The sequence below is a fragment of the Hippocampus guttulatus genome, chromosome 6, assembly GCF_054856545.1.
Source record: "Hippocampus guttulatus isolate MCC_2025c chromosome 6, RoL_Hgut_1.0, whole genome shotgun sequence".
In the NCBI taxonomy this organism is placed as follows: Eukaryota; Metazoa; Chordata; class Actinopteri; order Syngnathiformes; family Syngnathidae; genus Hippocampus; species Hippocampus guttulatus.
The window spans coordinates 19,372,897-19,400,266 of record NC_141266.1 but is presented as its reverse complement, the minus strand read 5'-3'; the positions used below and the strand labels follow the sequence as shown (position 1 = coordinate 19,400,266).

General features: G+C 43.0%; 5 protein-coding genes across 6 annotated transcripts; 2 read left to right on the top strand and 3 right to left on the bottom strand.

The window, feature by feature from the left end:
• Positions 1-40: 40 nt before the first annotated feature.
• bcan (brevican) lies at positions 41-9,493 on the bottom strand. Its single transcript, XM_086112628.1, has 14 exons — positions 9,390-9,493; positions 7,340-7,419; positions 6,074-6,472; positions 5,820-5,997; positions 5,083-5,210; positions 4,733-4,999; positions 4,109-4,492; positions 3,241-3,846; positions 2,862-2,966; positions 2,641-2,799; positions 1,351-1,433; positions 1,134-1,278; positions 449-631; positions 41-365 (listed from the first exon to the last, which is right to left on the bottom strand). The coding sequence occupies exons 1-14, from the start codon at positions 9,452-9,454 to the stop codon at positions 238-240; spliced, it is 2,910 nt and encodes a 969-aa protein (XP_085968754.1). The 5' UTR covers positions 9,455-9,493; the 3' UTR covers positions 41-237.
• Positions 9,494-9,913: 420 nt separating this feature from the next.
• Positions 9,914-12,690, bottom strand: isg20l2 (interferon stimulated exonuclease gene 20-like 2). Its single transcript, XM_086113520.1, has 4 exons — positions 12,647-12,690; positions 11,219-11,893; positions 10,537-10,737; positions 9,914-10,447 (listed from the first exon to the last, which is right to left on the bottom strand). Exons 2-4 carry the CDS (start codon positions 11,855-11,857, stop codon positions 10,340-10,342), a joined length of 948 nt encoding a protein of 315 aa, XP_085969646.1. The 5' UTR covers positions 11,858-11,893; positions 12,647-12,690; the 3' UTR covers positions 9,914-10,339.
• A 361-nt stretch (positions 12,691-13,051) lies between these two features.
• mettl25b (methyltransferase like 25B) lies at positions 13,052-16,815 on the top strand. Of its 2 annotated transcripts, none has more exons than XM_086113516.1 (8): positions 13,052-13,308; positions 13,397-13,515; positions 14,034-14,181; positions 14,267-14,329; positions 14,424-14,564; positions 14,691-15,343; positions 16,319-16,503; positions 16,571-16,815. In XM_086113516.1, the coding sequence occupies exons 1-8, from the start codon at positions 13,198-13,200 to the stop codon at positions 16,654-16,656; spliced, it is 1,506 nt and encodes a 501-aa protein (XP_085969642.1). In that variant the 5' UTR covers positions 13,052-13,197; the 3' UTR covers positions 16,657-16,815. The 2 variants fall into 2 exon arrangements, with proteins under 2 accessions (XP_085969642.1, XP_085969641.1); XM_086113515.1 differs by having other exon boundaries at positions 13,965-14,181.
• Positions 16,816-17,088: 273 nt separating this feature from the next.
• On the top strand, positions 17,089-24,006 carry LOC147203954 (uncharacterized). Its single transcript, XM_086113514.1, has 11 exons — positions 17,089-17,572; positions 18,342-18,713; positions 19,280-19,645; positions 19,809-20,162; positions 20,847-20,864; positions 21,236-21,299; positions 21,373-21,416; positions 21,538-21,688; positions 22,478-22,591; positions 22,854-22,921; positions 23,705-24,006. The coding sequence occupies exons 1-11, from the start codon at positions 17,186-17,188 to the stop codon at positions 23,726-23,728; spliced, it is 1,962 nt and encodes a 653-aa protein (XP_085969640.1). The 5' UTR covers positions 17,089-17,185; the 3' UTR covers positions 23,729-24,006.
• LOC147203953 (sorcin-like) lies at positions 22,773-27,292 on the bottom strand. Its single transcript, XM_086113521.1, has 8 exons — positions 26,995-27,292; positions 26,535-26,579; positions 26,385-26,454; positions 25,986-26,029; positions 25,761-25,908; positions 25,387-25,500; positions 25,232-25,290; positions 22,773-24,660 (listed from the first exon to the last, which is right to left on the bottom strand). The coding sequence occupies exons 1-8, from the start codon at positions 27,031-27,033 to the stop codon at positions 24,634-24,636; spliced, it is 546 nt and encodes a 181-aa protein (XP_085969647.1). The 5' UTR covers positions 27,034-27,292; the 3' UTR covers positions 22,773-24,633.
• Positions 27,293-27,370: the final 78 nt, after the last annotated feature.

Genomic DNA, 27,370 nt, shown 5'->3' with positions numbered 1-27,370 from the left:
TGCCCATCGGTTGTAAAATAAAACCACACAGAGATAAGAATTAAAGCACAAATGCCCCACCATATTTGCTTTAATAAAATACACCACTTTTCGTGAACAAAAACCCCAAACACCGTTCATCAATGACAGCGACGCTAAAATTGCTCGTTGATGTAACTCGACCGTAGCATTTGGGTTACAGTGCTTTTTAGGCAGAAACCTAAGGTTAGTTTCAGTGTGGAAGATGTGACGTTCTTCTTAATGTGCTGAGAGCAGAGAGCTGCTTTGAGCGTGGATCTCCGTGATGACCGCCGGGGTGACCTCTTCCGCCTCCTCGGAGAGGGGGCGAGCAGTTGAACTGAACCGGTGGCCTGCAGGTGAAGCAGCTGAAACGGGCATGATATGTGTGTGTGTGTGTGTGTGCATCAACCTAATATTAGCACCAGTACTTGTCCAAAGTGTTGTTTACCTGGCAGGCACATGATCAAGGGCTCCTCCCAGCGGCCGTCGGGCAGGCAGCTGATGATGGGGTTCAGCTTCTGCATGAAGCCCGCGTGGCAGCGGTAGCGTACCTTGGCGAAGGTCTCATAGTGTGTCCGCGTCTTCCCAAACGGCATGGCGTTTGGAACCGCAGGAGGCTCCCCACAGGATGCTGGTGGACAACATGCATGAGCAGTAAAAATATAAAATATTTGCCATCTTCCTTTAACTATTTTTCCTAAACATTGTTCATTCAAAAGTCTATTTTTGATTTGATATTTTTTTTCTTTCATTATAGCATTTGTTCATTGATTTATTGCAAATAATTATATTCATAAAATAAATTTTTTTACCACCCGTATAAATTTTGATCTTACAAATTTAATATCTATTTATCTAATTAAATAATTGGTTAGTTTGTTTTTTTCTATTACAGAAATAATTGATACATCGATAAGAATTTTACATTCAGTAAACATTTAATATCAGTAATTATTTAATTATTGATTTAAATAATTCGGAAGGAACTTATTGTTAATAATTTTTAAATCATCAATATAATAAACAATTTTTCATTCCCAACTGATATTTTTGTACCTGTATTTAGATTTTTCCATTTAAATTAAATCATTGGTTCATCGAATAATTTATTTCTTTGTAGTTGAGCCACTCACAAAGGCCCTTCTTGCATGTGAAAGAAAGATGATAGTTGCAGGGCACGTCGCTCCAGCGCCCGCCGTCGTGCCAAACCATGGCGGCACAGTCCTCGCCGGACAGGAAGTAACTGTCGGGCTGCCCTCTGTTCCAGTTGTCGTAGATCTGGGGCAGAAAGAACATCTACGTCACAGGCAGATCTTACAGGAAAGCGTCAATGGATGAAAACGTCCTCACCAGAAGGTTCCCGTCGGACCAGCGGAAGTCTCCCTCGATGGTTTTGTCGTTCAGTCCGATCCACTGATATTCTCGGTATTTATCTAAGGTCAAAATAATGGAAATTTGGATGACAGAGTGAATTATAGTATCATGCTAACATGCTCTCAGTTGGTATGCTGACATACAGCATGTAGATAAAATGCTAACGTCCACATGCTAGCATTTAGCAAAATTGCTACCAGGATAGAGAAAGCACTTCAAGGTAAAAGCGTTCTGTGTAGAAGCTTAAGTCTAGAGTTGTTGGTTTTTTTCCCCTCCTGACCCCTTAGATTTCTCATTCTGTATTTCCTTGTTGGTAATTTTTTTTCTTTGATCAAATGACTAACTAGAAAACAACTGTTATGCTAACATGATCAGGACAGCAACCTGAGTATGGATTGACAGTCAGTGAGCATTAGCATTACCATGTTATCAAGTTCACAAGGTTACTGAGACTCAGCTAACATGTGACCAGTTGCAATGCACCAAAAGTTCTTAAAAAGGAGAATTTCCTGAGTAACTCTTAAGACCTCCATGGTGACAATTGAGTCATAGCAGACAGTCAGATGCAATCTTGAGTTTCCTGGGGTACAGACCAAACACCGACCACATCCAAGAAACATTAAAGACTGATGTTGTGTCTCATCAACAACACTTCCAAAACAACGTCGTCACTTTGGAGGTCGCGAAGCGTGAAACGGAGGAATGCGCAAGCGGAAGATGTGTCGAACCGATTTCCAGGTAGAATTTCTCTCTCCAGATAGAGAAAAGCTTCTGGTGTCCATTTAAACAATGGAACAGATCTACTACATCAAGCTCTATGTCAAGGATGTGGGAGGGCATGTTTCATTTATCTCTTTCACTTACATAACGCACATTTGTGTCTCTTAAGCTATTTTCACGTAGCAACATGAATTTTGGTAGGCCTGTATATCATGAGTACAGACGTGACAAAGTCTCAAAAAGCTATTCCCCAAAAGACAGAAGAAGTCTGACATTGTGGTTTTTAAATATCCATCTTAGGGTCATTTCCAAGGACCCTTGTTGGTTAGGGAGCACCCAGGCATTTTTTTTCAAAATCAGTATCAAAAGCAGTTTTATGTCGCAATATGAATATTGCCATCTTCCCTTGGCAATTTGGAATTTGTCAAGATGAAAAAGTCCCAAAGAAGCTTCTCACGAAAAGACGCAGTCAGCCATTTTGGTTTGAGGCAGCCATTTTAAATGACCTCCTAAATGCCTCTCTTTACAAATCGATTCATCCTTTACCGTTGATGTGATGTTGCTCCTCAGGGGTCATGATGGACATGAGGTGTCCGCCAATGGTCCGACAGTGTTGTTCTGCCCCCTCCCAGCTTTGCCGCGCGTTTACATGATGATAGCAGAAGCTTTGGAACTTCTCCCAGCTGGCCTCACACGCCTTCAAATCTGCAGGGTGAGAAGCAATACGGGTGAGACGTTCACATTCAGGTGGGGAGGACCTTCCTTACCTGACTGGCAGGAGGCGCCGCCGTAACCGGGCAGGCAGACGCACTTGGGCGCGTCTCCTTCTAGGCATGTGCCGCCATTCAAGCATGGACTCTGCCCGCACAGGTCTGCAAAGAACAATTCATTAGTAGAGCGTACTAGGTAGGGTGATTCCTGTGTTCTGTTACAGTTGCAGCGGAACAAAAACACTGCAATTTTGTGGGCATTGAGTGTCTCAAATCCAAAGGTTATGGATTTGAGGAACTTTACCACTAGAGGGCGCCGTTACTTCATGCATAAAAAGACATGCACCACTAAATGAGGGGTATTCTTTAGTTTGAGTTTAGTGATATTTAGTTTATTGATTAATTTTTAAATGTCATTTAATTGACAGCATGTTACCTTGGATGACTTCCTGTTTGGCAGCCATGGCCAATGTGGGCTCTTCCCTGACCACAGTCGGATCGGTTACGGCCTCCATGGTTTGATCTTTAAGGTGACACCCAGAACATTTTTGAACAGAGACTACATCAGTGCCAGTCTTCGCTTGTCCTCCCTCTGGTCTTCGGGTGGTGCGAGTAGCTTCATTCCATGCAACAGGAAGTGGATTGTTGGACTCCATAAGGAATCCAGACTCCTGCAGTGGGGAAGAAATAGTCTCCGACGGAGGAGGTGTTCTGGGATCAGTGTGGTGGTCCGGTGAGTCCGTCAAATTTGATGCAGATTCCGGTTTTGCTTCTGGACTTTCTCCAGACCAGTCACTGGATGCTTTGGCAGGGGTTTCAGTTTTAGCTTTGTCTCCATCTTTGTCTGTGGTATGTTGAACAGCTTCCAGGTGTCCCATACTGTCTGAGATGAAGGTATATGTGGAGCTAGATGGAATCCCAGAGGCTAAGGTCAAGGGAGGGGGAGTACGGTCAAAACTGAAGTCAGTAACTGTGACGACCTCAACTGTCTGGATCACAGGTGTCCCTGGCGTGACGGACAGCACAGCAGAAAGCGCTTCACCTGTCCAGATAACCACTTCTGTTAAACTGCACTTGCTTTACTATGATTTGTTCAACTAATATTTTTCTGTATCAGCATTGTTTCTGAAAAATGCTTCACTTCTCTGTTGCACAGAGTCCTCCAACTTCTGGCACCTATCAACTGCTCATAAAAGAGAAGATTATAATGTAGTCGGAAAATCCTGATCTTGTACAACAATTAACATCTTACGGAGATGGTGGACTCCATGCAACAGAGGTGTGAAGCAGTTTGAATGACTTACTTGATTCCAAAGGTGGTTCAGTGGAGGTGATGGCGTTGGTTTCCGTAGTAACCAAGGAGTCGGTCATTCGGATCGCCTCTCCAGATTGTGGATGATCTTCAAATGTTTTGTTGTTCTCTAAAGTGGGCGACACTGTGGAGAAGGACCTTGGTTCTTCAATGTGAGATGACGTCAAAGCCATGTTTCCGCTACTAGCATCAGCAGTAGAAGTGTTCTGATGTTCTTCCGAGGGGCTGCTGAGGTCCTCTGATCCAAACATTGCCTTTGGCATTAAAAGCTCAGGCGCCAACTGGGGATCAACTGAAGTCCAGGACTCGGTCTTCAGCGGGCCTTGCGTGACAGAATGGAGTGTTTGAACCTCCTCACTTCCAGCGTTTGTTTCCGCTGTGGAGAGAAGATGGGTGACACGCTTTGGCTCAGTGGTGAGAGGAAAAAGCGCAGATGAAGTGTAGAGATCATTGACATTGGAGGAAAAATAGACATTTGTTGTCAGTCAGGACCACACTAGGAGAGTATGGACTTGTTTATTTTGTGCAAAGTGACGGTCGTCATGAATAACTGGAAAGTAAAGATCACATTACTGTGACTGAAAAGACTTGAAATGCTTTTTAAAAAAATATATACTTCTGAAGCAGTAGACATCTTGGCGGCTGTGAGCTTCGGGGAAGTCCGTCTTGTTTCCTGGTTCCTTCCCACAGCGCCCCCCAGTGGTGGCCATGGGGTGGCGCACGCTGCCGTCCTTCAGCCACCCTGAGCCACAGTGGCTCAGTCCGTCGTTCCGGGCTGCATACAGTTGGGCGAGGGTGGCTAGCTCGGCACCTTCACTCAGGCAGTACGCTTTGGCCTCCCCAAAGGTAAAACCACGGGGGGCCGAGCCATGGAACACCTCACCTGGTGGATATGGATTTGTGGAAATATTTGTCATGGAAATGGATTTTCATTTGAATGTGAAAAGTATCCAATCGAATAAAGACCTGCGGTGTGGGCCACAAAACAGTAGACATCAAAGAGCTGCTGAGGCTCCAACGTTCCAAAGGTCCTCACTCCTGGAAGACCTTCCATGACGCCCAAGCAGTCCTCTCTTGGCTTCTGTACTGCATACCTGACAAGAAGGGCTGGTGTCAAATGGGTTTCCAAGTGATTTCCAATTGATTTGGATGGATTTTAAACTAATTTTAAAATTATTCACAATCACACAGATTTGAAATTCATTTCACACTCATTGAAACTGGTTTCAAAATGCTTTTGCACAGATTCAAAATGATTCCAAATTGTTTTTCTCCACAGATTTCAAATTGATTTGAAATAGGTTTTACAGGGATTTTAAAGTAATTACACATGGATTTTTTTTTACTTGATTTCAAACTGATTTTGCACCAACTTTAAATTGATTTCTAATTGGTTAGTTTTTCAGATTTTAACAATTTGAAATTGCTCTACGCATATTTAATATTTGCTTTACACAGATTTCAAATTAACTACACATGTTTCAAATTAATTTGGTTTGACAAAGATTTCACAGTGATTTCATGTTTTAAACCGATTCCAATTGCTTTTATGACAAAACTTGAAATTGGTTTGACGTCGATTTCATACGTTGTCAAAGTGGTTGTACGTATTTGAAATAAGTTTAACACATGATTTACAGTGGTTTTGAAATTGTTTCAACCGGGTTTCAAACTGGTTTAGAGTGGATTTGCCTCCTACTTACCGAACTGAGCGGTCAGAGAGCCAACCTGGGTTGCAGTGCTCATACCCGCTGTGGTAAGCCGCCTCAAGCTGCTCCGGCATGGCCATCTGGGCCCCGATCTCCACACAAGCCTCGCGGGCCCGCTCAAAGGTGAAGGCATGGGGACTTCTCAACAGATCCCCATGATGGAACACCAAACCTGCGTATCGGTTGACTGGGTTATCCTCAATAGTTCTGTTTGTTTTATAGCGTGGTTATTTTAGCCTGTATTTGACCTTTGACTTGGACCTGCGTGACATCATGGCCGTGGTCGAGTCCCTGCTGTACATGGCACCGGTATTCGCCGGCGTCACTGTGCCTTAGCCCCTCCAGCCGGAGCGTCGGGTTAGCGGGGGAGACGGCGTAATGCGGTAGCGAGGCTCGGCCCCGATAGACCTCGCTCACCTGCACGCTGTCGCCACGGGCCACCAGAATCTCGGTTTCCTTATCGTCGTCATGTCCAACCAAGCTCCACCTGACATGAGGCAGAGAAAGGGCGGCGCGCCGGCCGTTGGTGACCAGGCCGGGTGGCGGACGGGCCAGGGACACCAGACACGGCAATGTCAGTGTGGCACCCAGCTCGCCTGTAGTTTTTGGGCCGGACGTGATGGTCACTTGTAGGAGGTTTGCGTCATCTGCAAGGAAAAACATGTTTGTTTTCTTTTGGACTACATATGTTTGTCTTTATTTTTACTGTGCAACGTGGTGGTTATCACAAATAAGTGGTGAAAGGATGACATGACAGCACATTGCCAATGCATAACCAAGTGTCTGTTGACTTTTTTAACTGTTTGTATTATTTGTATGTGCTGTGTTTATTTTTTTCTATGCAAGGTGGTTGTTCTCACTGTTAATTCCAAAGAGGAGTAATTGCATTATTTATGTTACATTACAGCGCACCGAGTGACCGAGGATGGTGTGAACTTTTTTAACTCTGGGGATGATTTTCAGTCGCTCTATTTCTATTGTGCAAGGTGGCAGTTATCGGCAATGGTGAATAAGTGGCAAGAGACGTGATCGCATTCATGAGGTGAGAAGTCTATATTGCCGTGCATGGCCAAGCATCTGTGGACTTTTTTTTTTTTTCGCTCCGAGTTATTTCCAGTTGCTCTGTTAATTTCAATTGTTCAAGGTGGTGTAATAACTGGAAGATTAGTCATTGCATTAATAATGTGTTATCATGCAAGCCATGGCTTTTTTTTTTTACTCTGTGGATTATTTCAAGATGTGTTCAATTCCATCCTGCAGAATGGTGAGGATTATTCCGATCCCAATCATTCTGTTTTTTGTTGTTTTGCATGCTGTGGGCGATATATTTTTTGACTATGTCGATTATTTGTAGATGTCTATTTTCCCATTATGCACTGTGGCATTTTACCATGGACCTTTGGCAAAAGGGGTAATCACATGAGCATGTCATAGTGTATGTGCCCACGCGTGATTGGGCGTGATGTACGTTGCCTTTTTTGACTCTGTGGATTGATTCCTTCACGTCATTTTACCTGGATTGGGCTGGGTGGTCGAGGACAATGGTAGAACAAGGAGAGTGAGGGCGGCCAACATGACGGAGAGACGCGCCTGTCTGAAGACAACAAGATTGCAAACATTTTTTATGAAAATGTTTTCATGTTAGCCAATATTTTACATTTTTCCTGACATGTATTGGTGATATAATAGTTGGACTCACAAACACCAACAAACCACTAAAGCAATACGTTCTTTGTATCTTAATTCAGTAGCCCAGTGTGTGCGATGAATTTTAATTGGTCGTAAAAGTCCTCAGGAGGCGTGAACTGAAAACTCAGCCCTACTGAGTGACTGACAAGATCAGATTTAATGTCGTTTAGTTCTTTGAACTCAGCATTATCCCAGAAAACTTCCCATTAAGGAGCGTTTCCCCAGTAGTTTCCCCCTCCCCTAATTTATTCTCTTGGCCTGAAAAGAACCTCAACTTGTTCTTTGCGCGCATTAACACATTCATTAGGACCCTTTTTTTTTTTTTAAACCTTCACCACTGCATTGATTTACTGTATTAAAATACAGCGTAATCAGTTTTGTACAGATACTTTCTTGCTCGATTATTCTTTGTTGATGATTAAAATACACACTATTTTGGCAAAAGTGAATGTGCCCAAATTTGGCCACTACTAATGTACGACAAATGTTATTTTGTTTTGGAAGTAATACGATTTAAAATAAACAGCGACGCGCGTCTATTGAAGAGTATAGGCGTGATTTTTGGCAAGCTCCAGATCATTTGGTGGCAGTAGTGCACCTATCAAATGGTTGGGATACGGCAAAGAAAATACCTGTAGATAAATCCAAAAATTTATGTACATTTCCCTTAATATGACTTTTCTAAATAACGTCAGTTTTGCTTTTTGATGCAACAAAGCGTGCAAAAAGAGGCCGAGTGGTCGCAGAGAGGTTGCCTCCAGGCAACATGGAGGCACGCACAAACATCACAACAGGCTCAATAGACTTTTTTTTTTTGGTCAGGGAGAAAAGAGAAACAAGAGGCCAATCACACTTTGCCAGGAAATGTCATGTGAAGACGAAAGCGGTGGTGGGGGGGGGGGGGGGGATATATATGTGACTTCACTTGTACAATTAAGAATTCCAGCCTTTGTTGTGGAATAGGATTGCGTTACAGTTAGGGAGCCGTCTACCCAACTAGCTAACAGAATTAGCATGCGGGAAAGTTACCTTGAGTCTTTGAATTTTGAGTGAATGGCCAACAATTTGTTGAAATGCAAGTATATCACAAACATGGTGACAACAATTAAAGCTACATGGCGTAAAACATTTAAGTAATTTTCACATCACCCACTGTGGAGGGGATAAATAAAATGCTGATAAGTAATTTTCAAATAACCCACTGTGGAGGGATAGAAAAATGCTGATTCAGCCTATCATCTCCTTTAACCTCTTACTGATTTTTTCAGTATTTTATCTTTTATATGTCATGTTGACCAGCGACATTTCCGGCACACTGAGAATGACATGGCGGAAATAATAAAATGTATTCTCATTCAGTTGTTTGGACTTTGGTCCGCCAGGGACTGTTCCATGGTGGTATAGATATTTTGTGGACCAGTAACCATTCATTGATGATGTTTTGTATGGGAAAGGGAAAAAATAAAATAAAGATTTCCCCCCTACTCTGTCTGTGTGGCCCGGTAAGCGACTGATCGCAGATCATTGTTGCAGTTTATAAATTTCCACACTTTTATACTAATTTGAAGATGAATCGTGTCTACAAAATAACCATGTATATGTTAGGACACATTTTATTTCCGCCAATTGCATCACTGGCAATGCATTTTAATTGATTTTTGGGTATATATACAGTATATTAAAAAAATATTTTTTCATGATACATCTACGGTCAATTTAGTTTACAACATAACAGAACAAAATCAATGAATGGATCCTCATATTGTGATGATGCTCTTAGTACAGAATGTATATACCGCTCAAATACCACATCTCAATATTTTGTAAGTATCTCAAGTACTATTATCATATATAATCACAGAAAAGAGTACTTACTTCATCCTGTTCAGGTGGAGCTCCAGATCCAGAGTCAAGGATTTGGGGAGGCTGCTTCTGTCCATCCAGACAGCTCCGGTGAGAGGAGATAAAGGAGAGGTAGGGCGGGGGCTGGGGGGGGGGCGCACAACCAGGACCAGTCAAACTCCTCACCCGTACCACCTCCATTACATCCTTCCCTGCCTGTCTGGAAAAATGCCACCACCGCTGCCTCATGGGAACACATGTGGTGGTCACCTAATCTGTTTAAATACTTCAAAGTCTCCAAGTATTGAGACAAGTGGGAAAAAAAAGTGGAGTTTGCTCAAAGGTATTTGGGTAGAAGTTAAAAGCATCCAGACAAAAACTTAAGTTTGGCCAAAAGAATTGGGTCAATTGGACAAAGTACCGTACTACTATGGTGAACTGAAAAAGTCAGTGGGACACATAAGGATGTTAGTAATTGGGAAAACTGCGGCGTTGGGACATCTACGTAGTGAAAAGAGAAATTGTTCAGTTAGAACAAAAATATCGGGACAACTGCAGGAAGTGAAAAGTGATTTTTAATCAGACCGAGTGGCCCTCAATGTGATAACATTGAAATTATGACATTTAATGGTCTTGCCTACAGACATTGAATGTCTGTAGTTGAAAAAGTCAACTGGCGTCATGACAACGTTTTGTCCGGATGGCTCCTCGCTGTGAATAAGCTACTTGGACAACAATGTGCAACATGAACAAATTCCTGCATGAGGCTAATAAAAAGTGAATTAGCTCCCATGGCTGGGCACCGCATGTGGCAATTATTCATGCTCTCAATAAGTTCACCCAGCAGGAATCCATATTATATTGAAATCAAGTATTCCGGTGAATGCAGCAGACAAGCTCTTAATCTACTTTACTTTCCTAATGCGGAAGTTAAAGTAGCAAGTGAGTTGGTGGAGCCTGTAGAATGAGCCAATCGGCTGCTACTACTGCTTTCCCAATGCCAACTTCTTCTCCCACTCGTCCTCCACCAGTTTGTAGAGCTCCATGGTGGCCCGTGCGTCTTCTACCGACGAGTGGCCGCCATACCCCGTCTGAAGGTGCAAGGATCGGTCGCCGGGATGAGTCATTCGTTTGTTTTTGTTGTTTTTTTTGGAAGTGATTGATTTAGTGAGATTCTGACCTGGATGTCGCGATTGAAAATGGCCTTGGTGAGCCTCTTGAGTGAAGCGCACGCCTTCTCCTCAAAGCCAGCCCGCCGGTTGAGCAGCGGGATGCGCGACGTGTCCCGCGTCAAGGCGGCCGGGTGTGAGTATTGCAGGACTTGGAAGTCGTTGTGGACAGCGTGGCCAATCACTACCTTGCCCGCCAGAAGTTTCAGGATCTGTCGAGTGGGATCGAGGAACGTGTTAAAACACTAAAAACATGACATGATAGTATGCATGGCTATTATAAGGGTGCATATTGTATACATGAAGGAAATGTCAATTGAATATAAACCCCGTAGGGCTCTGAGGTGTGCAAAATCTGGTCAATTACAAACAATGGTGTTTCTTTTTCCTTTGGGTAATACGTTCGACGCAGAACAACTGAAATGGCAAGAGGAAGTTAAAAGTGAAAGAAAATCTGGAGTTGGGATAAAAGTATAACTAAAGAGGGAAGACAAAGGATTGTTTTCTGTTTTTTGTTATTGTAAAGTGTCCTTGGGTGTCTTGATAGGCGCTTATAAATAAAATGTATTATTATTATTTTGCACAAAACATTTGGGACACCAACAGGATGTTAAAAGTGAACAAAATGTGGAGGTTGGTCAAAAGTATTAGGACACTAACATTCAATCATTGAGGAAATTACGTATTGGTCACCTCCTTTCTGGCCTGCTTGTAGGGCGTGGCTTTCATGAGGTCCTTGGCGCGAATGCCACTCCATCGCGTGCGGTAGTCGGTGACAGGAACCGAGGGGTTAACGAACTCGTCATACACCACGTCGCACTCGTAGGACACAATGCTGCAACGTCCTAGCTGGCTAACGCCTCCTTTGGGACCTGTGCCCACCATCTCACAGTCAATGGCAAGGTACTTGCGGGGTATGCCGGATGATTGGCACTTGCCGACCGAAATTGGTTTCAATTTTTTTTTTGGTGCTTTGGTGTGGGCGTTCATGGCGGTCGAAGGCTGCTGCTGGTGTGACGAAGGCTCGTTGGAGCTGCCTGCATGAGGTAGAACCTGGTTTGATGTGGTGGGATGACAGGATGGACGTTGTGTGGACATGATGCTTTGTTCTGATGTCTTTGTGAACTTCTTCCTTTTCCGTTTCTTGAATTTAAGCGCCACATTGTGTTGTTCCGTCTTGTTTTGATGCTTCCTTTTCTTCCTTTTCCGTTTCTTGAATTTAAGCGCCACATTGTGTTGTTCCGTCTTGTTTTGATGCTTCCTTTTTTTCGTCTTTGCTCGGGATGAGGAAGAGTCTCCAGACAGGCACACTTTGAGCATGATGTCTGACATCTTGACAGCTATTTGGTCAGCTCACGTACACTCGAGCTGAAAATATTTTAGAGGATATGAGCTGTGACAAAAAGAAGTGTAAAACATTTATTTAAGGTATCATACACCCAATCCTCCCATAGTAATATTAGCTTTTCAACATTCATAAATTTGTTTAAGGAACTACATTGGAGTCAATTGAGGAGCTTCATTTAGACAAAATAGTGCATTGCCACCAAGAAAACTATGCTGAAGAGTTGTACTGCTTCATTTATACAAAACTAGTGCTTTTCTGTCATCTGATGGAGTAACGTGATTTGAGGAGCTTCCATTTTGACAAAAGTAGTGCTTTGCCACCACCTTGTGGCATTTATAGGAGATTATGAACCATTTGTGGGGGTGTCATAACTGGCCCAGTAGTTTATAAGGCAAGTGAGGGCAGACTCACTGCGTGCCCCTAAAATGAGTCAATTTCACCAAGGTAAGAAATACGATGCTGTAAAAATTTCATTCTTGAGACCCCTAACTGTTTTACATTTCCTTTTACAACTTTTCCAATTTAAAGTTTGAAAATCGTCAAATGATTATCCCTTGTAAGTATTGTTGCAATTGTCAACACTGCGATTTTGACGTCAACGTAAGCATGGCGATGCTAGCTAATGCTAACAGGCATGCTACTACTCTCATTTACGAAATATCAATCGTCACACGTAGCACATACATAATATCTGACGACAGCCTATAACATGTTTTTGACATTAATGAAATATCAACTTCGACTGTTTATTAAGAAAAGAAGAAAAAACAGACCCGTAGCATATTGTGGAAACCGGCGTTTTGAACAAATATCAACTACCGGGTTATGCTGCCTTCAGGGAAAACAATTGATCAAGAACGACATCTCCCTGTTGCAACACACCTGATTCAAATGATCAGATCATCAGCAAGCTCTGCGCAAGCCTGACATTGAACCTGTTCATATGAATCAGGTGTGTTGCAACAGAGAAACTTGGAAAACATGCAGGGCAGCGGCCCTCCAGGACCTGAGTTTGACACCTATGCTTTAAAGGGTAAAACCTCTCAAATTTACCGGAGGCCATTGAACGCGCCAGTGTTCATTTGGAAAGTTAACTTGGCAGCTAGCGGCTAAAAACACATCAACTCCGCGTGATTGTCGTCATCGTGACTGGATAAACAACGTTATATCATTCAAAGATGTTTACGAATACTTTACGAGACGCGTCGGTTCACGCACTCGAGATTTTAACTCGCGTTTAATCCAAGAATGGCTCGTGTGTGTGGTTAGCTTTTCGCGAGCTTCGGATTTGCATGTTCGAGTGAAGCGACAACATCACGACAAAATGTGGGACAGTTCAAATCTAAGTCTTTCCGCACAGGAACAGAAAGAGCTCGCCAAAAGAATCACTTCATTTTTATCACAGTATACATATTTGTCCGAGTCATATATCATTGTGAGTAACATTTGTCTGATATAATATAACTCTTCAAAGCTCTCCTTTATCTCCTCTCACCGGCTTCTTCATATTGTGTTTATTAAAGGAGTTCTTCACTGAAGATTTGTGGCACAAATTGCCTGTCAGCTGGCAGTCTGTTCTGCAGCATTTGTCCTATTATCAACTAGCAGAGCTGCTGATAGATGCGGGACATGGACACAGGAGGTACACACCATACTGTATGCGTCATACAAAAAGACGCTTTAGTAGACTCTAATCTCACTGTCTTGGCTGAGAATTTCTCAAAGACAAACAATGACTGTAACGCACAAGGTGTGAGCAAATAACAGCCCTTCTTAGCAACTTATCTCAGTATTACTACTATTTCTATTGCTATAATGACACACTTATCACACCACTTGAACTCAATCAGTTTTCGGGGTCGGGTTCAGTGTAATGCACCTGCCGTTTATGGCTCCTGTTGGCATATAGGCCAGGCTTGGAGCTAGATTTCTTGACCTTTACGACCCTTGTGAAGACAGTTTTTCGGTAAAAGCGACTCGCCACAAATCAAATCAGGTTTTGTATATTCTTTGAATGCATAATGTAGTTTGCATAAACACAACAAAACAGTTTTTATTCTTGTCATCTGGTTCGATCCACGTCTTCTTCAGGTATTCGAGTGTGTGGCCTCTGTCCCTCTTGGCTTTCCGGGCAACCGCTCATTCCCTTGCCTTTCCCAGAAGTTCCCGGCGGTCACAAACCCGCCCGGACGCTCAGGCCAAACCCGAAGAGTTTCAGGAGAACCAGAACCAGAGTTCGCTGCTGGCACACGCCTTCCGCAAGCACGTCAAGCCCAAGAAGCAACACGAGATCCGCAAGCTGGGCACGGTACTCAAGAACTGTCATTGATTGTAAGCAGGATGTCAATCGTGATTAAAAAGTGCTTCATTCAAATTATTTGATTGCATTTCAGTTGGTTAAGAAACTTTGTGAACAGACTGAGTGCAACCGAGTGGTGGATGTTGGTTCTGGACAGGTAATGTGACATCATAAAATGAATACTGTATGTAAACTATAAAATAATGAAAATCCTGCCGTTAAGTCAACATTCTTCCTCTCTCCGGCAACAGGGTCACCTGACTCGCTTTCTGTCGTTTGGGCTTGGCTTGTCAGTGACGGCCATTGAGGCCGACCCTGCCCTTGTTGCCATGGCAACTAAGTTTGATGGACAGGTGCTGTGTGCTTTGGACAAAGAGAGGCGGAAAAAAAAGGTAATTTAAATCAAAAATGAAATAAATTGTCAAATCTTAGCATTCAATTTGCTACGAATTAGCATTTAGACTTCTCATCAAGTAACCTGGCATCTCAAATGCTCTGTCCTTCTTTGTTCTAATTAGAAGTTTGCCTCTGAGCCGTCATCATCACAGGCGTGTCCTCGCCATGTGGCAGGTTGGGTGGACCCAAAGGCATCCTGGGAGGTCTTCATGCAGCAGCTGGGCATAGACCCCGCTGATGGCAAAGATCCGTTTGCTCCTTGTAAAAAGAGACTCCGGTCCCCTGAGCACACTGCAGATTCAGCAGTCCTCGAGGGAGACGTCCAGCGAGACATGGTCCTCACTAGTCTGCATGCGTGTGGGGACCTCAGCCCCACTCTCCTCCGCCATTTCGTCCAATGTCCTCACATACGCGCCATCACGTCTGTGTCGTGCTGCTACATGAAGCTCACCACCAAAGAACAGCCCGCCCCTCCAGGCGTGCTCAGACCCCCCGATACGTCACAGTTAGACCCCGAACCCCGTGTCCGGGATTTTGGCTACCCGATGAGCGTGCACGTGCGAGGGCTGCCGGGACACCAGCTGTCCTACAAGGCGCGGGAAGGGGCCTGTCACGCCATGGAGGACTACGTGGTGAGGCTGCGCGAGGAAAGCGCGCTGCTGAGGACGCATTGCTACCGCGCCGCACTGGAAGTCCTCATCACGGACAGCAGGCCCGATCTGCGCAGGGCGGGAATACAGACGCTGAAGAAAGCCCACTTGCTGACCTTCAATGAGTGAGTCGACCAAGTATCTACAGTAATCCCTCGTTTATCGCGGTTAACTCAATCACTCCCAAAGACGTTTTTAAACGTCATTTCAGACTTGGTCCAGAATCGGCTGGTACTGAATGAGTTAATGGGGACCAAAACCACCCGCGATAAACGAAAATCCGCGAAGTAGCGTCCAATTAACATAAACGGGTAAAAAAAATATATAAATATTCTTGTTAAAGTCCGCAAACGGTCCGCGAGAAGCTGCAAAACAACAGCGAGTCGCATAGAGCACACTACTAAACTCCATGTATATGTAAAAAAATATATATAAATTATTATTTTTTAATATGTTTGAAAAAATCCGCAATGCACTGAACCCACGATAAACGAACCGCAAAGTAGCGAGGGATCACTGTACAAACATTTGGTACACTCCCAACATCCATCTGAACCATTTATCCTCATGAGGGTCGCGGACATGCTGGCGCCTATCCCATCAATATGACACATGAAGAATTTGTAATTTAATTATCCATCCAGATGGAACCTAGCCCAGCTGTCTTCGGGCAGTACTGGTTGCCAGCCATTCACAGGGCACACATAGACAAACAACCATTCATACTCACACTCACACCTAGGGACAATTTAGAGTGTTCTGTTACTCTACCGTGCATGTTTTTGGAATGTGGGAGGAAACTGGAGTACCGGGAGAAAACCCACGCAGGCACGAGGAGAATACGCAAACTCCCCACAGGAAGGCCGGGGCCTAGAATCGAACCGTGCACCTCTTCACTATGAGGCGGACGTGCTAACCAGTGGACACTGTGCCACCCTGAATTTAATAAAAAATTGAATGAATGATACAGCACAATCTTTTAAATTAACACCAATGTTAATTTGATTGAAATAAAGCTCTTAAATATAATTACAATAGTGATTGGGGAAAAAAACCCCCATCAAAATCCCCTGATGTTTTTCCACCATGTTGCGTGTCAGGTATGCCCACTTAGGTCTGGCCCGGGTGGGCCTGCCCCCTTCCCTGCTTTTGGACAAGGGTCGCTTGGACGCAATGCTAGCACAGCAGCGCCGGGTGGTGGCTTTCTTCAGCCTGGCGCTGTTGCTGGCCCCCGTGGTGGAGACGCTGGTGCTGTTGGACCGCATCATCTACCTGCAGGAGAACGGTGAGCCGCAGCCGCCTAAACGGGTCTGTCGACAATCAAGTTCCGACTAATGGTTCTGTCTCCGCAGGGTTGCACAGTCAGTTGGTTCCTCTTTTCGACCCAAAATTTTCTCCGAGGAATTTTGTGCTCGTGGCTCAGAAGACTCCGGAATAAAAGTCTTCAAAGGACTGTACAGGATGAGGACTTCAATCTAATATAGCCTCACTTTTTGGAGGTTTTTAAACAACGTAATACTGTGGGCTGTGGACTTTTTTTTTTTTTTTAATCTTGCAATGGATGTAAATAAATCACACAGACTGAAAACTTGTGATTCATTACAAAGCTTCATTATTGACCTAAAACAGAATAGACCAACAGATTTGATTTGCATGGTAAAACTAGACTAACTTCCTGTCGTGTCTAGCTTAAGCATGGCTGCTGTTGTCCAACCAACAAAAAAAAAAAAAAAAAACAAGTTTGGGGTTGTGAATCTGTCATGGTTTGTTTTGCGTTCATTGGTGAAAACCCCTACCTCCCCCCAACCACTACCACCTTTAGCCCCCCAATACAAACACAGGCGCGCGATGCTAAGTCGATGTTGCAAGCAGGTTGAAGTCCACCAACAAGAGTAGTTGTGTTCTGGTGTTGAACAACATTTGAGTTGACTTTGTATTTCTCGAGCTGGCCATCAGAGACGACAACCATGTTGCGTTTGTTCCTAGTGACGTTGGTTCTACCCTCTCTATGCAGGACGTTCGGCGCCAAGGACGATCATCTCAGCTGCCGGCCGCTGACTGCCTCGTTCTGCCGAAACGTGGGCTACGGCACCAGCCGGTACCCGGCCGGCGTGCAGGGCTTTAGCGTACAGCAATTGAGTCAGATTGTGGAGTCGGGCTGCTCACCAAACGCCGCCGTTCTCCTGTGCCGCGTGGCCTTCCCAGAATGCTCGCAAGACGACGCCCGCGCCAAGCCGTGCAGGGCCTTGTGCCACAAGGTGAAGAGCGAGTGCGATGCCACCCTCAAAGCCAAACGGCTGGCCTGGCCCAGCAAGCTGCAGTGTGATGCTTTGCCTGAATCCAACTGTGTGCAGGTTAGTCACCAATATTATTTAGTTACAGTTGTCACACTTCATTGCTTTAAGATGTGTTACATGGGCCACGTGCACAGATCACTACTGTGCAGTAAATGACTCGAGTAATTTCAAGCCATGGTGCTTTAACGATTCTGCATTTAATTGAAGATTTCATCAAATAATCCACCGAGAAGATTTGACTTGTGTGTCATGTTATGTCCACCCAATTTTATTTTGTGTGGTGAAACTGGTATGGCTAACTCACTTTTTGTAACTTTTCCCAGGACCACGATGTAACTTTTTTTTGGGGTGGCGAGTCAGAATTACAAAATTATTTGCAACTCCAACTGGTGAATTCCCTCTTAGGCGTTTGTCAAAAGTACAAACTCTGAATTTCACCCAGAGTTTTTCATGTGACCCGTTGTGATCGATGTCTTCATCCAATTTCACGCCATGAATAAAGCTGGTGACAGGTAAAAAAAAAAAAATGTATATGTATATATATATATATATATTAGTTTTTTTGTTTTTACTTTACGGGAGGGTGCACCTGAATTTTGGTGTGAAGCAGCTGATTTGGCTGCTTCAAACCAAAATTCCCAACTTCCTGTTCAATTTAGCGCACGGATCCTTGAGACTGATTCTGTGTCCTGTTATATAGAGAAGTCCATCCTCTCTGACCTCGATTTGTGACACTAGGTTTTTTTCCCCCCTAAATTTCACCAAGAGTGCTATTGTCTCAATTGAAAAGTGGTCAACAATCCAAACGATGTTTGTACGCTTTCAGACTCAACAACAACCATCGTCCTCTCCTGCCGATCCAGCCAGAGCATGTCAGACCATCACAGTTCCTTTGTGCAAAGACCTCCGGTACAGCCAGACGATCATGCCCAACACTTTGGGCCATGCCACGCAGGATGAAGCAGGCCTGGAGGCGCACCAGTTCTTCCCTCTGGTCAAGGTCCAGTGCTCGCCACAGCTCAAGCCCTTCCTGTGCTCCGTCTACGTTCCCGAGTGCAGGGCGGGAAATCCTTGGCCTCCGTGCAGAACTCAGTGCGAGCAGGCCCGCGCCGGATGCGAGTCCCTGATGAACACGTTTGGCTTCAGCTGGCCGGAAAGTCTGAATTGTGAAAAATTTTCGACGTATTCCTGTGAGCAGGTAAGGAGAAACGGAGTAGTTGGGTCGCAGCTGAACTGCCTTTCATCCACTCAACAAGTCGAAGTTTAAAGTTGCACGACTTCATTGTATGAGCATGCTTCGCCTCTATATTGCGACTATGATAACTAAATTGAAGAGTGTATTTTTTATGGTCTCTCGATATTGCAAATATTTCACCTGCCATGGGTGGATCCTGACCGCATCCCTGCAGTAAACGAGTTTTCACTGTACTGACGAATGAGCTGTTTATTAGTCACTGTCAGTTGACATAACAAAAACAGAATTGAACATTGTATATTTAAACACCAAAAATGTTCGTTTCACTAGGCCATGTTTTTTTTTTTTTGTCATCTAAGCTAAAGTCTGCTAGCGTAATGCTAATATTTAATTAGAAACACCATAACCGGGCTAACGGGAATTAGCATAGGTTTTCCGTTAATTATATACCTACAAACCTGCTGTATTAATAAACTTGGAGCAACAACACATACAAACAGAGCATAGAACAACGGCAGGCATAGACAACCTGTTCCCAATAAAATGGGCATATGAATACCTCCATGCAGGAACCCGACACCAATCCTGAGACGACGACGACAGGAACGTGCGAGAGCATCAGGGAGCCTCTGTGCAAAGATCTCCCGTACACAGAGACCGTCATGCCCAATATTCTGGGTCACAAGACACAGGAGGACGTCAGCGTGCAGGTCAACGCTTACTACAGCTTGGTCAATACGGGATGCTCACCCCACCTCAAGACCTTCCTGTGCTCCGTCCTGACCCCGGAATGCAAGTCGGGAAAAGCCCGGTTGCCTTGCAGGACCTTGTGCGAGCTGGTCCGCTCCAGCTGCGAGCCACTGCTCAGAGAATTTGGCTACGTTTGGCCCGATTCGCTCAAATGCGATGCTTTCACCACTGCGTCATGCCAGCACGTAAGAAACAGAAGTTGGGCTTTTTCTTTCTTCTGAAGCGTCTAAACAAGGATTTTGTTTCTAAATACATTCTCTGTGTGTCAAATTTAGAAGACAAGCTTAAAAGGAACAGTAACATACCCAGCACAAGACAGGAATGATATATTTTGTACGTTCTTTGCAGTTCGGCGTGGGTGAGGGCGGCGGCATCTGCGAGCCCCTCACCATCCCCATGTGTCAAGGTCTATCCTACAACCAGACCCTGACTCCCAACCAGCTGGGCCACGCCAGCCAGCGCGACGCCGCCGCCAAGATGTCCTTCTTCCACTCTATCGCGCAGGCCACCTGCTCGGCCGACATCCGCCCCTTCCTGTGCGCCGCTTACGCCCCGCGGTGCTCGTACGGCCAGGTCCGCCGCCCCTGCCGCAGCTTCTGCCAGAAGGCCCGCGACAGCTGCGAATCGCGCTTGGGACGCTACGGAGTCTCCTGGCCCCAAGAGCTGCACTGTGACGCCTTCCCGCTACATGCCTGTGTCAGCGTATGTATATGTGTCATTATATTTTATACAGTGGTACCCAGACTTATGAGTGCCCTAGCTTTTACGAGTTAATGCTAACACATAAAGACAAAGGCCAAAGATGGGTTCATGACACTGTCAGCCACATTACTCTAGTTATAAACCTTTAACCAACTTACATTTTTTTTGTACAATCTCCTCCAAAGGTATTGGAACGGCAAGGTCAATTCCTTTATGTGCTGTAGACGGCAGAAATGTGGGTTTGAGATCAAATTATTTTATTGATCTGAAACGTGGGTTCAGTGCACAGTACTACAAAAACAAATGAATGGACCTTGCCGTTCTAATACTTTTGGAGGGGACCGTGTGTGTTATATTGCCCTCTTGTGGCCAAGACACGTAACGCCTAATGTTTATTGAATTAAAGCATGACATTTTGATGTAAAAAGTCTTTGAATTCCTTACATTCTATTGAATTGCGGTATTACTGTATGGTCTAATTTCTGTCAATATCATCGATTATTAATCACCTGTTGTTAAACTTCTTGCGGCACCATAATGAGTACCATAAATAGATTTTTTTAAATTGCACCAAAATCATACAACAGAACTGACGTGGGGTGATTACACAACACTCCAAATAATATCGCTCTTATTTATGTTAATGATATGATTCTTAATAGTTTTCTTCTCTCTCTTTGGCAGGAGGACAACAGGTCAGAGGTAAACACAAACACACGTCAAATACACACAGGCAAAACATTTGGTACACACAGTTGTGGCTAAAGTTTTATTGGGAGAGATAGAGAACAAATGTGGTGATCAGGCAAAAGTTACAGGACACCTACAGAAAGTTAAAAGCGAAAATCTAAGTTTGGACAGAAGTCTTGGAACACCAAAATTGAAGGAATGAGGAGTTTGGACAAAGGTATTGGGATAAAAATGTTCTTCAAAATTAATGGTGCACTTAGCGTAATTATTGTCAGAAACATCACTCAGCATGATTTAGTACATAATTTGCAATGTTGAGGGTCACCCCCGGTGAAAGAAGGTTGATCGTATTTCTCATCAATTTCTGTGTGTGATCACAACAGATGTTGAATGCCGAGGGCGTGGTGGCCAGGCTGCAGGCTGGAGGCCACTCGGTTCGCGGAAAATGTCAGTTCAGATTTTCTACTTTCACATTGCTTTCTTTTTACACTCATGGTGGTGCTTATCTTCCCAAACATAGCGCTGACCCTCAGGACTGCGCGCTTGCTCGTGACACTGGCAGATGTATCCTTCTCAAGTGTGTGTGTCTGGATGCGCGTGTGTAATCCTTCAAGTGTGTGGTCGTGCGTTTGTGGTAATGTGTGTCTAAGTGTGCGTCTTGACTTTCCTGAGCCGAGCATCTCAGGCAGACAAATCTGGTGACCTGGATGTCGCTGAGTTCTTCCAGCTGGACCACTATGTGGCAGCCGCCAGACGGGATTACCTGGACAGCTACGAGAAGAGGCAGCCACCTTCTTTCACTCAAGCGAACATGAACGAGGCCCTAACCGTGCGGGGTAATGCTTTTTATTTAGATATGCACAAACCAATGATTCATTAGTTAGGAATGAGTTTTTCATCATGTTGCCTTTTGGTAAATAAATAAATCGAAAGGTAAAGCATATTAGAAATACATTCATCTGGATTTACTCAAAAAATTTTAATAGAAATTGATATACATTTAGAAATGCATTGATTTGAAATACAAAAAACATCTACATTATATTTGTACTTTTGAAAAATAAAATCTAAAATATATCAATGCATTTATCTGAATTATAAAATGCCATTGTTTCTGTGAAATATAAAAAACAATTCTTAATATTAAAATGTTTATTTAAACGTAAATTTATTTCACTTGTTTGTGTTGAAGTACAAAATGTTTTTCAAAAACAGTACATTTAGACCCATTTATATAAGTTGTTTCCTTTGAAAAATATTTAAGAAAGTAAAAATAATGTTATTCTGTTAATTGAATAAAATAATTTAGGTTGAGTAAATAAATGTATCATTTCAGTACATTAATTTAGAATTTAATGTATGTGAATTATGTTTACATTTTTAATTTTAATTTTTTTTTTGAAAAAATCTGTTATTTTGCGGTGTGTCACTTTCAGGGACACCGTAGTATTCACAAGGCAATTGTTCAAACCTTTTTTTTTTAATGTCCAGTAGGACTATAAATTTTTGAAACTTTGCAACAGCCACTTACACAGCTTAGTTTTAAAACAAGAGAAGCTCAAGTTGTGACCCTTGCGAGACACCAATTTAAACAATGGAGTCCACTGTTTCTGCATTTAATGCAGGGTTCGAGTTGGATAAGGACAGCTTAAGGACGCTGTGGTTGGAGTACAACACCCAAGGGTCACTAGACTACGACGGCTTCATTGCTTTGCTGACGCGAATGCAAATCCTGAAAGGTAACATAGTGACTTTTTATACTTGGAAAGAATTCAACATAAACAGACACAAGTTTAATGTTTACGTCCCAAAATTAGCTGGAGGCGGCTGCCACACAATTTTGAACACGGGAAAACCCCTGGTTAACATTTTATTTGTCGTTTTATGCGATTGCAGAAACATGCATACACAAGATAGAGCTAGGGATTAATCACATTTATTGCTAAACTTTAATACACTTTTACAATTATACAGTGATGTACGTTTTTAATATTTCAACAGGTCGTTTCCAAACGCACCTCCTCAGTTTGCCATGTGACTGCCAAGTGGCCAGCTTCTCTTTCAAGCAGGTGTGTTTACTCTCATAAGACACTTCATTAGGTACACAAGCCAAAGATCGTCTTCACGTGATATGTTCACTTTTGATGTTAGCTTCCAATGTTACCGTTAACGTTAGCGCTCAGGGAGACCAAAGTTAGCGCTCTGGGAGACCAAAGTTAGCTCCGATGTTAGCTTTCAAAATTGGCTTTGAATGAAAGCTTCCAACATATTCCAAAGTTGGCTTCCAATGTTATGTAAGTTTCCAGGTTTCGATTCCAAGGCTGGCTTCAAAATTAGATCCCAACACTTCAACATTACAATTATCTGCAGCTTCAAATATTAGTGTCCGAGATTCGCTTCCAATGTGGCCTATGACATTAGAATAGATTCCCAAATTAGCTTCCAATGATCCCCATAACTGAAGCTCCCAATGTTAACTTCCGTAGTTAGCATTCAAAATTATTTCAAATAATAGCTTCCTAAGTTGGCTTCTATCGCTACTTATCGTTAAAACTTTAAGACCAGTGTTAAGTCTTGTAGTTACCTCTAACGTTAGCTTAAATATTAATTGCCCTTTCTGTTCTATATGTGGACTTTGTGAGACGTATTCATGAAACATCTTTACAGGTGCAGATTTTGAGTTAGCACACACTCGGATCAAATTAGATTGTGGACCCGATGTAATGTGTTTGTAACCTAATGCTTCCCTCAACTAGCCAATGCATCACAGTTAAACCAACATTCCTTTTCATGTATCACTCTGACTTCTATAAGTATTTGTTTCGACATCAATCTATTTTTTTCCCTTCCAGTTCATGAAGTCTGCTGTTGTCTGAGCACCAACTTGAACCGACAAGTTTCATAGCGCCTTTTCTACATTACAATTTAATACCTAAATGAGTGTAAATGTTGATAAACAATGTAAAGATACATTGATGGTGCTCAGTAATGCATTAATGTCAATAGTGAGTAAAAAAATAGTGGTGAGTTACACAAATATTGATTTCACAGCGGAACCTCTTAAGTCAAACATGTTTCATTCTACGTCATATCCCTGTCAGAAATTATATAATTTCCCACAATTCAAAACCATTAAAATAAGATTTTGAATTGCCATTTAATGCCATGAGGTGGAGCTAAAGCACTACTTTTATATGAGGTGTGGCCTTGACCGGAGCACATAGACAGTGAGTGATTTCAGTGAAAAATTGTTTCCCTCAAAAATCTGTGAATTCCAGAATTGCAAATATGCGGGGAAAGAATATATGTTGACTTAAACAATGCCAGAGTCAAACTGTCTTATAAATTTAAATGTACCGGTATATAAAACCAGGAAGTACTGTCATGATGACGACTTGCCTAAAACGTGGTTTTAAAATGTGCAATGTGTGCACAAAGTGACTGCTACTGGTGTTTTTGGTCATTCTGGGAATGTAATGAAGTAGTCAAGTTATACAAGGTGTAACCAAATCATAGTCGATTGATGAAGTGTATTTTCTGCTCTGTACTTAGGCGGTGAACAAATTTAGGCTTTACAAAAGCATAGCATCTGCTTGGTAAAATTAATTTGTGTACGCAGGTATTGATAGAGAACCGCATTGCAGCCTGCTCGATGACTTTTTGGCCATATTTTTGTTGCTGGCAGAATTACAGAATTTGAAGGTTCCACTGTTTAAACAAAATGCACCAGAATTAAAAAAAAAAAGAGATATAAAAAGGCATCCCCTCCGCGGGTTCTTCCTCACATGCTCATGGACACCTGGATAAACTGGACAGAGACAAAGGTTCCCGTCATTCTTTGTGCGGGGGACACCTGAATGACTGGATTTGCACCGCGGGTTCAAGAGCCCCATTACAATCAGATTTGTTGACACTATATATCATATTTACACTATATTCCATGTTGTATACCCATTTAAAGGAGCATATTTACACATTTCATGTTCAATACCCTCAATGTATCATATTTACATTGTATTTATTCTCACATTCTATATGATGGTAGTGTAACATATTAACATCATATTTATTGCTCTATCACTTCTGATGTACTATACTTTAAACCACTTTTTTTTTTAAATACCTCAGCTTTAATTACTACCCAGTACACCTAAAGTATTTGAACGTTGGATGTTCTGTACACTTAATGGAGCACATTTACATCATCGAAGTCTACAAAATCGAAACCTACAATTTTAAAGGCTCAAAAACCCCCGTTCTAGCACATTTTCTCATGATGTTGCTGTAGTTGACATTTTCAGCGGGTGTTTTCCAACGTGTCACTTGAAACCTGCAATGTAAATCCAGCCCAGGTTCAAACGGTAAAATGGTGCACTTACGTCGTCATAATGGAAGTTGGCAGTGCCATTTCGAGATGTGTCACGGCGTTGGAAATGATCTGGAAAATGCACACACAAATATTAAGGCCAGTTTTGTATCCAAAGAATTCAAATCCGAACCAGATTTTTTTTATTTATTTTTTTTGCGTTCTCACCGGTCAACCCGCGGAGTCGAACGCAACAGCTCACAAAATCATCAAAGGGGATTCTTCCGTTGACACTGTAGCGCTTCATTATCATGTTCAGAGCGTTGGGGCTCAGATTGTAACCTACACACACAGTAAATATTAATAAGGGACAGAGTCAATAATATTATATACGACTAAGCCCAACATAACGAGTATTTTTCCCTTGTATTTATTTCATTTTATGACATTATTTACATATTTTAGCATACAAGTATTGGGGCAGAAAAGCTAACATTTTTGTAAGTATAGTGTTGATCTCATTTATTCGCAAGCCCCTGCTAGCCACAAAAAAATAAACAAAAAACCACAGCTGCTATCATTGTTCTCAATGTGTCACGTACCCAGAGATTTAATGGCCTGTTGCATTTCCTGAGCCTCCACCGTACCACTGCGGTCGCGATCAAAGGACATGAAAATGTTCTTCCAGGCATTGAGCGCCTGCCACAGGTCTTTGAACTCAGCGAAGCCCATGGTACCTGACATATCTCGCTGACACGCGCCTGTCAAGGACGCCTGCCACAGTTCCTTTTAGCTCAGGAAAAAGTATTTCACTTCAGTAAGGATACGTCCAGCATGTTGATCATCAGTCTGCAGGTGTCTATGTTGAAGGCTGGGTTAAACAAAAAAAAAAAAAAAAAAGAAAGAATTCATCCATTCGTTTTCGAGAGGGCTTATCATTCATTAGGATTGCAAGGAGCTAACTTGGAGTGATAGACAAACAATGGAGTGGTTGCCAGTCAATGTCAGGGCACATGTAGACAAACGAGCCTTCACACTAATAAATAGACGTTAGTGAATCTAACATGATTTTGTGGGGGAATGTGCATGAGCGTGCAAACTCTGCACAGGATGGCCGGAGCGAAGATTAGAACGCGGAACCTAAGATCTGTAATGCAAACATGCTAACCTCATGTCTACGATACAGTATCAGACAAAAATGGTGCCCATTTCTAAATTTTTCTTACGTTGATAAGTGCCAGAGATGCCGGACTGAGTGAGGCATCGTTGCAGCTCATCAGAGGAGATCTGGCCGTCCTATCAAAACCACACACGGGGGTGGAAACATGATCTCTTTGACGTATATCCTCTTGTGATTAATTTGAATTTACACTCACCTGCCCTGCGACAGCCACAAAGTATCCATAGAGAGGATCCTGCTGCTGCAGAGTGGCAAAAAATTGTATTTGAAAAACTTTACATGATATGCAAGTGTAATGCTGAAACATGAGGATCAAAGAGTTAAGTTGAGGCCTTGCTGCAAGTAAATTTTCAATCATTAACCATTTTGTTATGTGGTAAAACTTGTAATTGTAAATGGGTGCAAAACTACATTTCTAAAACATTAATACTACACTTCCGTAGACGACTCATATCTAGCCAATTAGATGATTGATTACGGGTAAAATATCGATTAAGTCAGTTGTGCAGTAACGTTGCAATTTGTGCATTGTTTTTTTCTTCAATCGAATCTCGCTCCACTTCTCCTTCCGTGCCCCTGTTGCACAGGACTCGTACAAGCCCCGGGGCCGAAGCATTTTTCTGGGCGACGCTTATTTGAATCCTCGCCCTTCTTACCATTCCTCCCGGTGCGGCGCCGTATCCCGCGTAAGCCATTTTAACCTTGTCGAAGACGATTTCAAATGCGGACAATCGAAAGTATACGAATGTTATTCGACCAGTTTATCGCCTCTTAAACTAGTTTCCGGTTTTGTCAGCGCGCAAGTGCCCACCAATCATAAACTAGCGTGCCCTTTCGTATTCGAGGGCGTGTCAGCAGAGAATCACGGTGAAACAATTGATTAACAACTCCGATAAAATGTCCAAACAGTTTTGAAGGTAGAAAATGTTCATCGGTAGACAAGAGGTGTCTCGAAAGACGGAAAAAATAACAATTTGTTGGAAGATCGACTATCCACTATGTGGCATTCTGATTGGCCGAGACTGACCACCT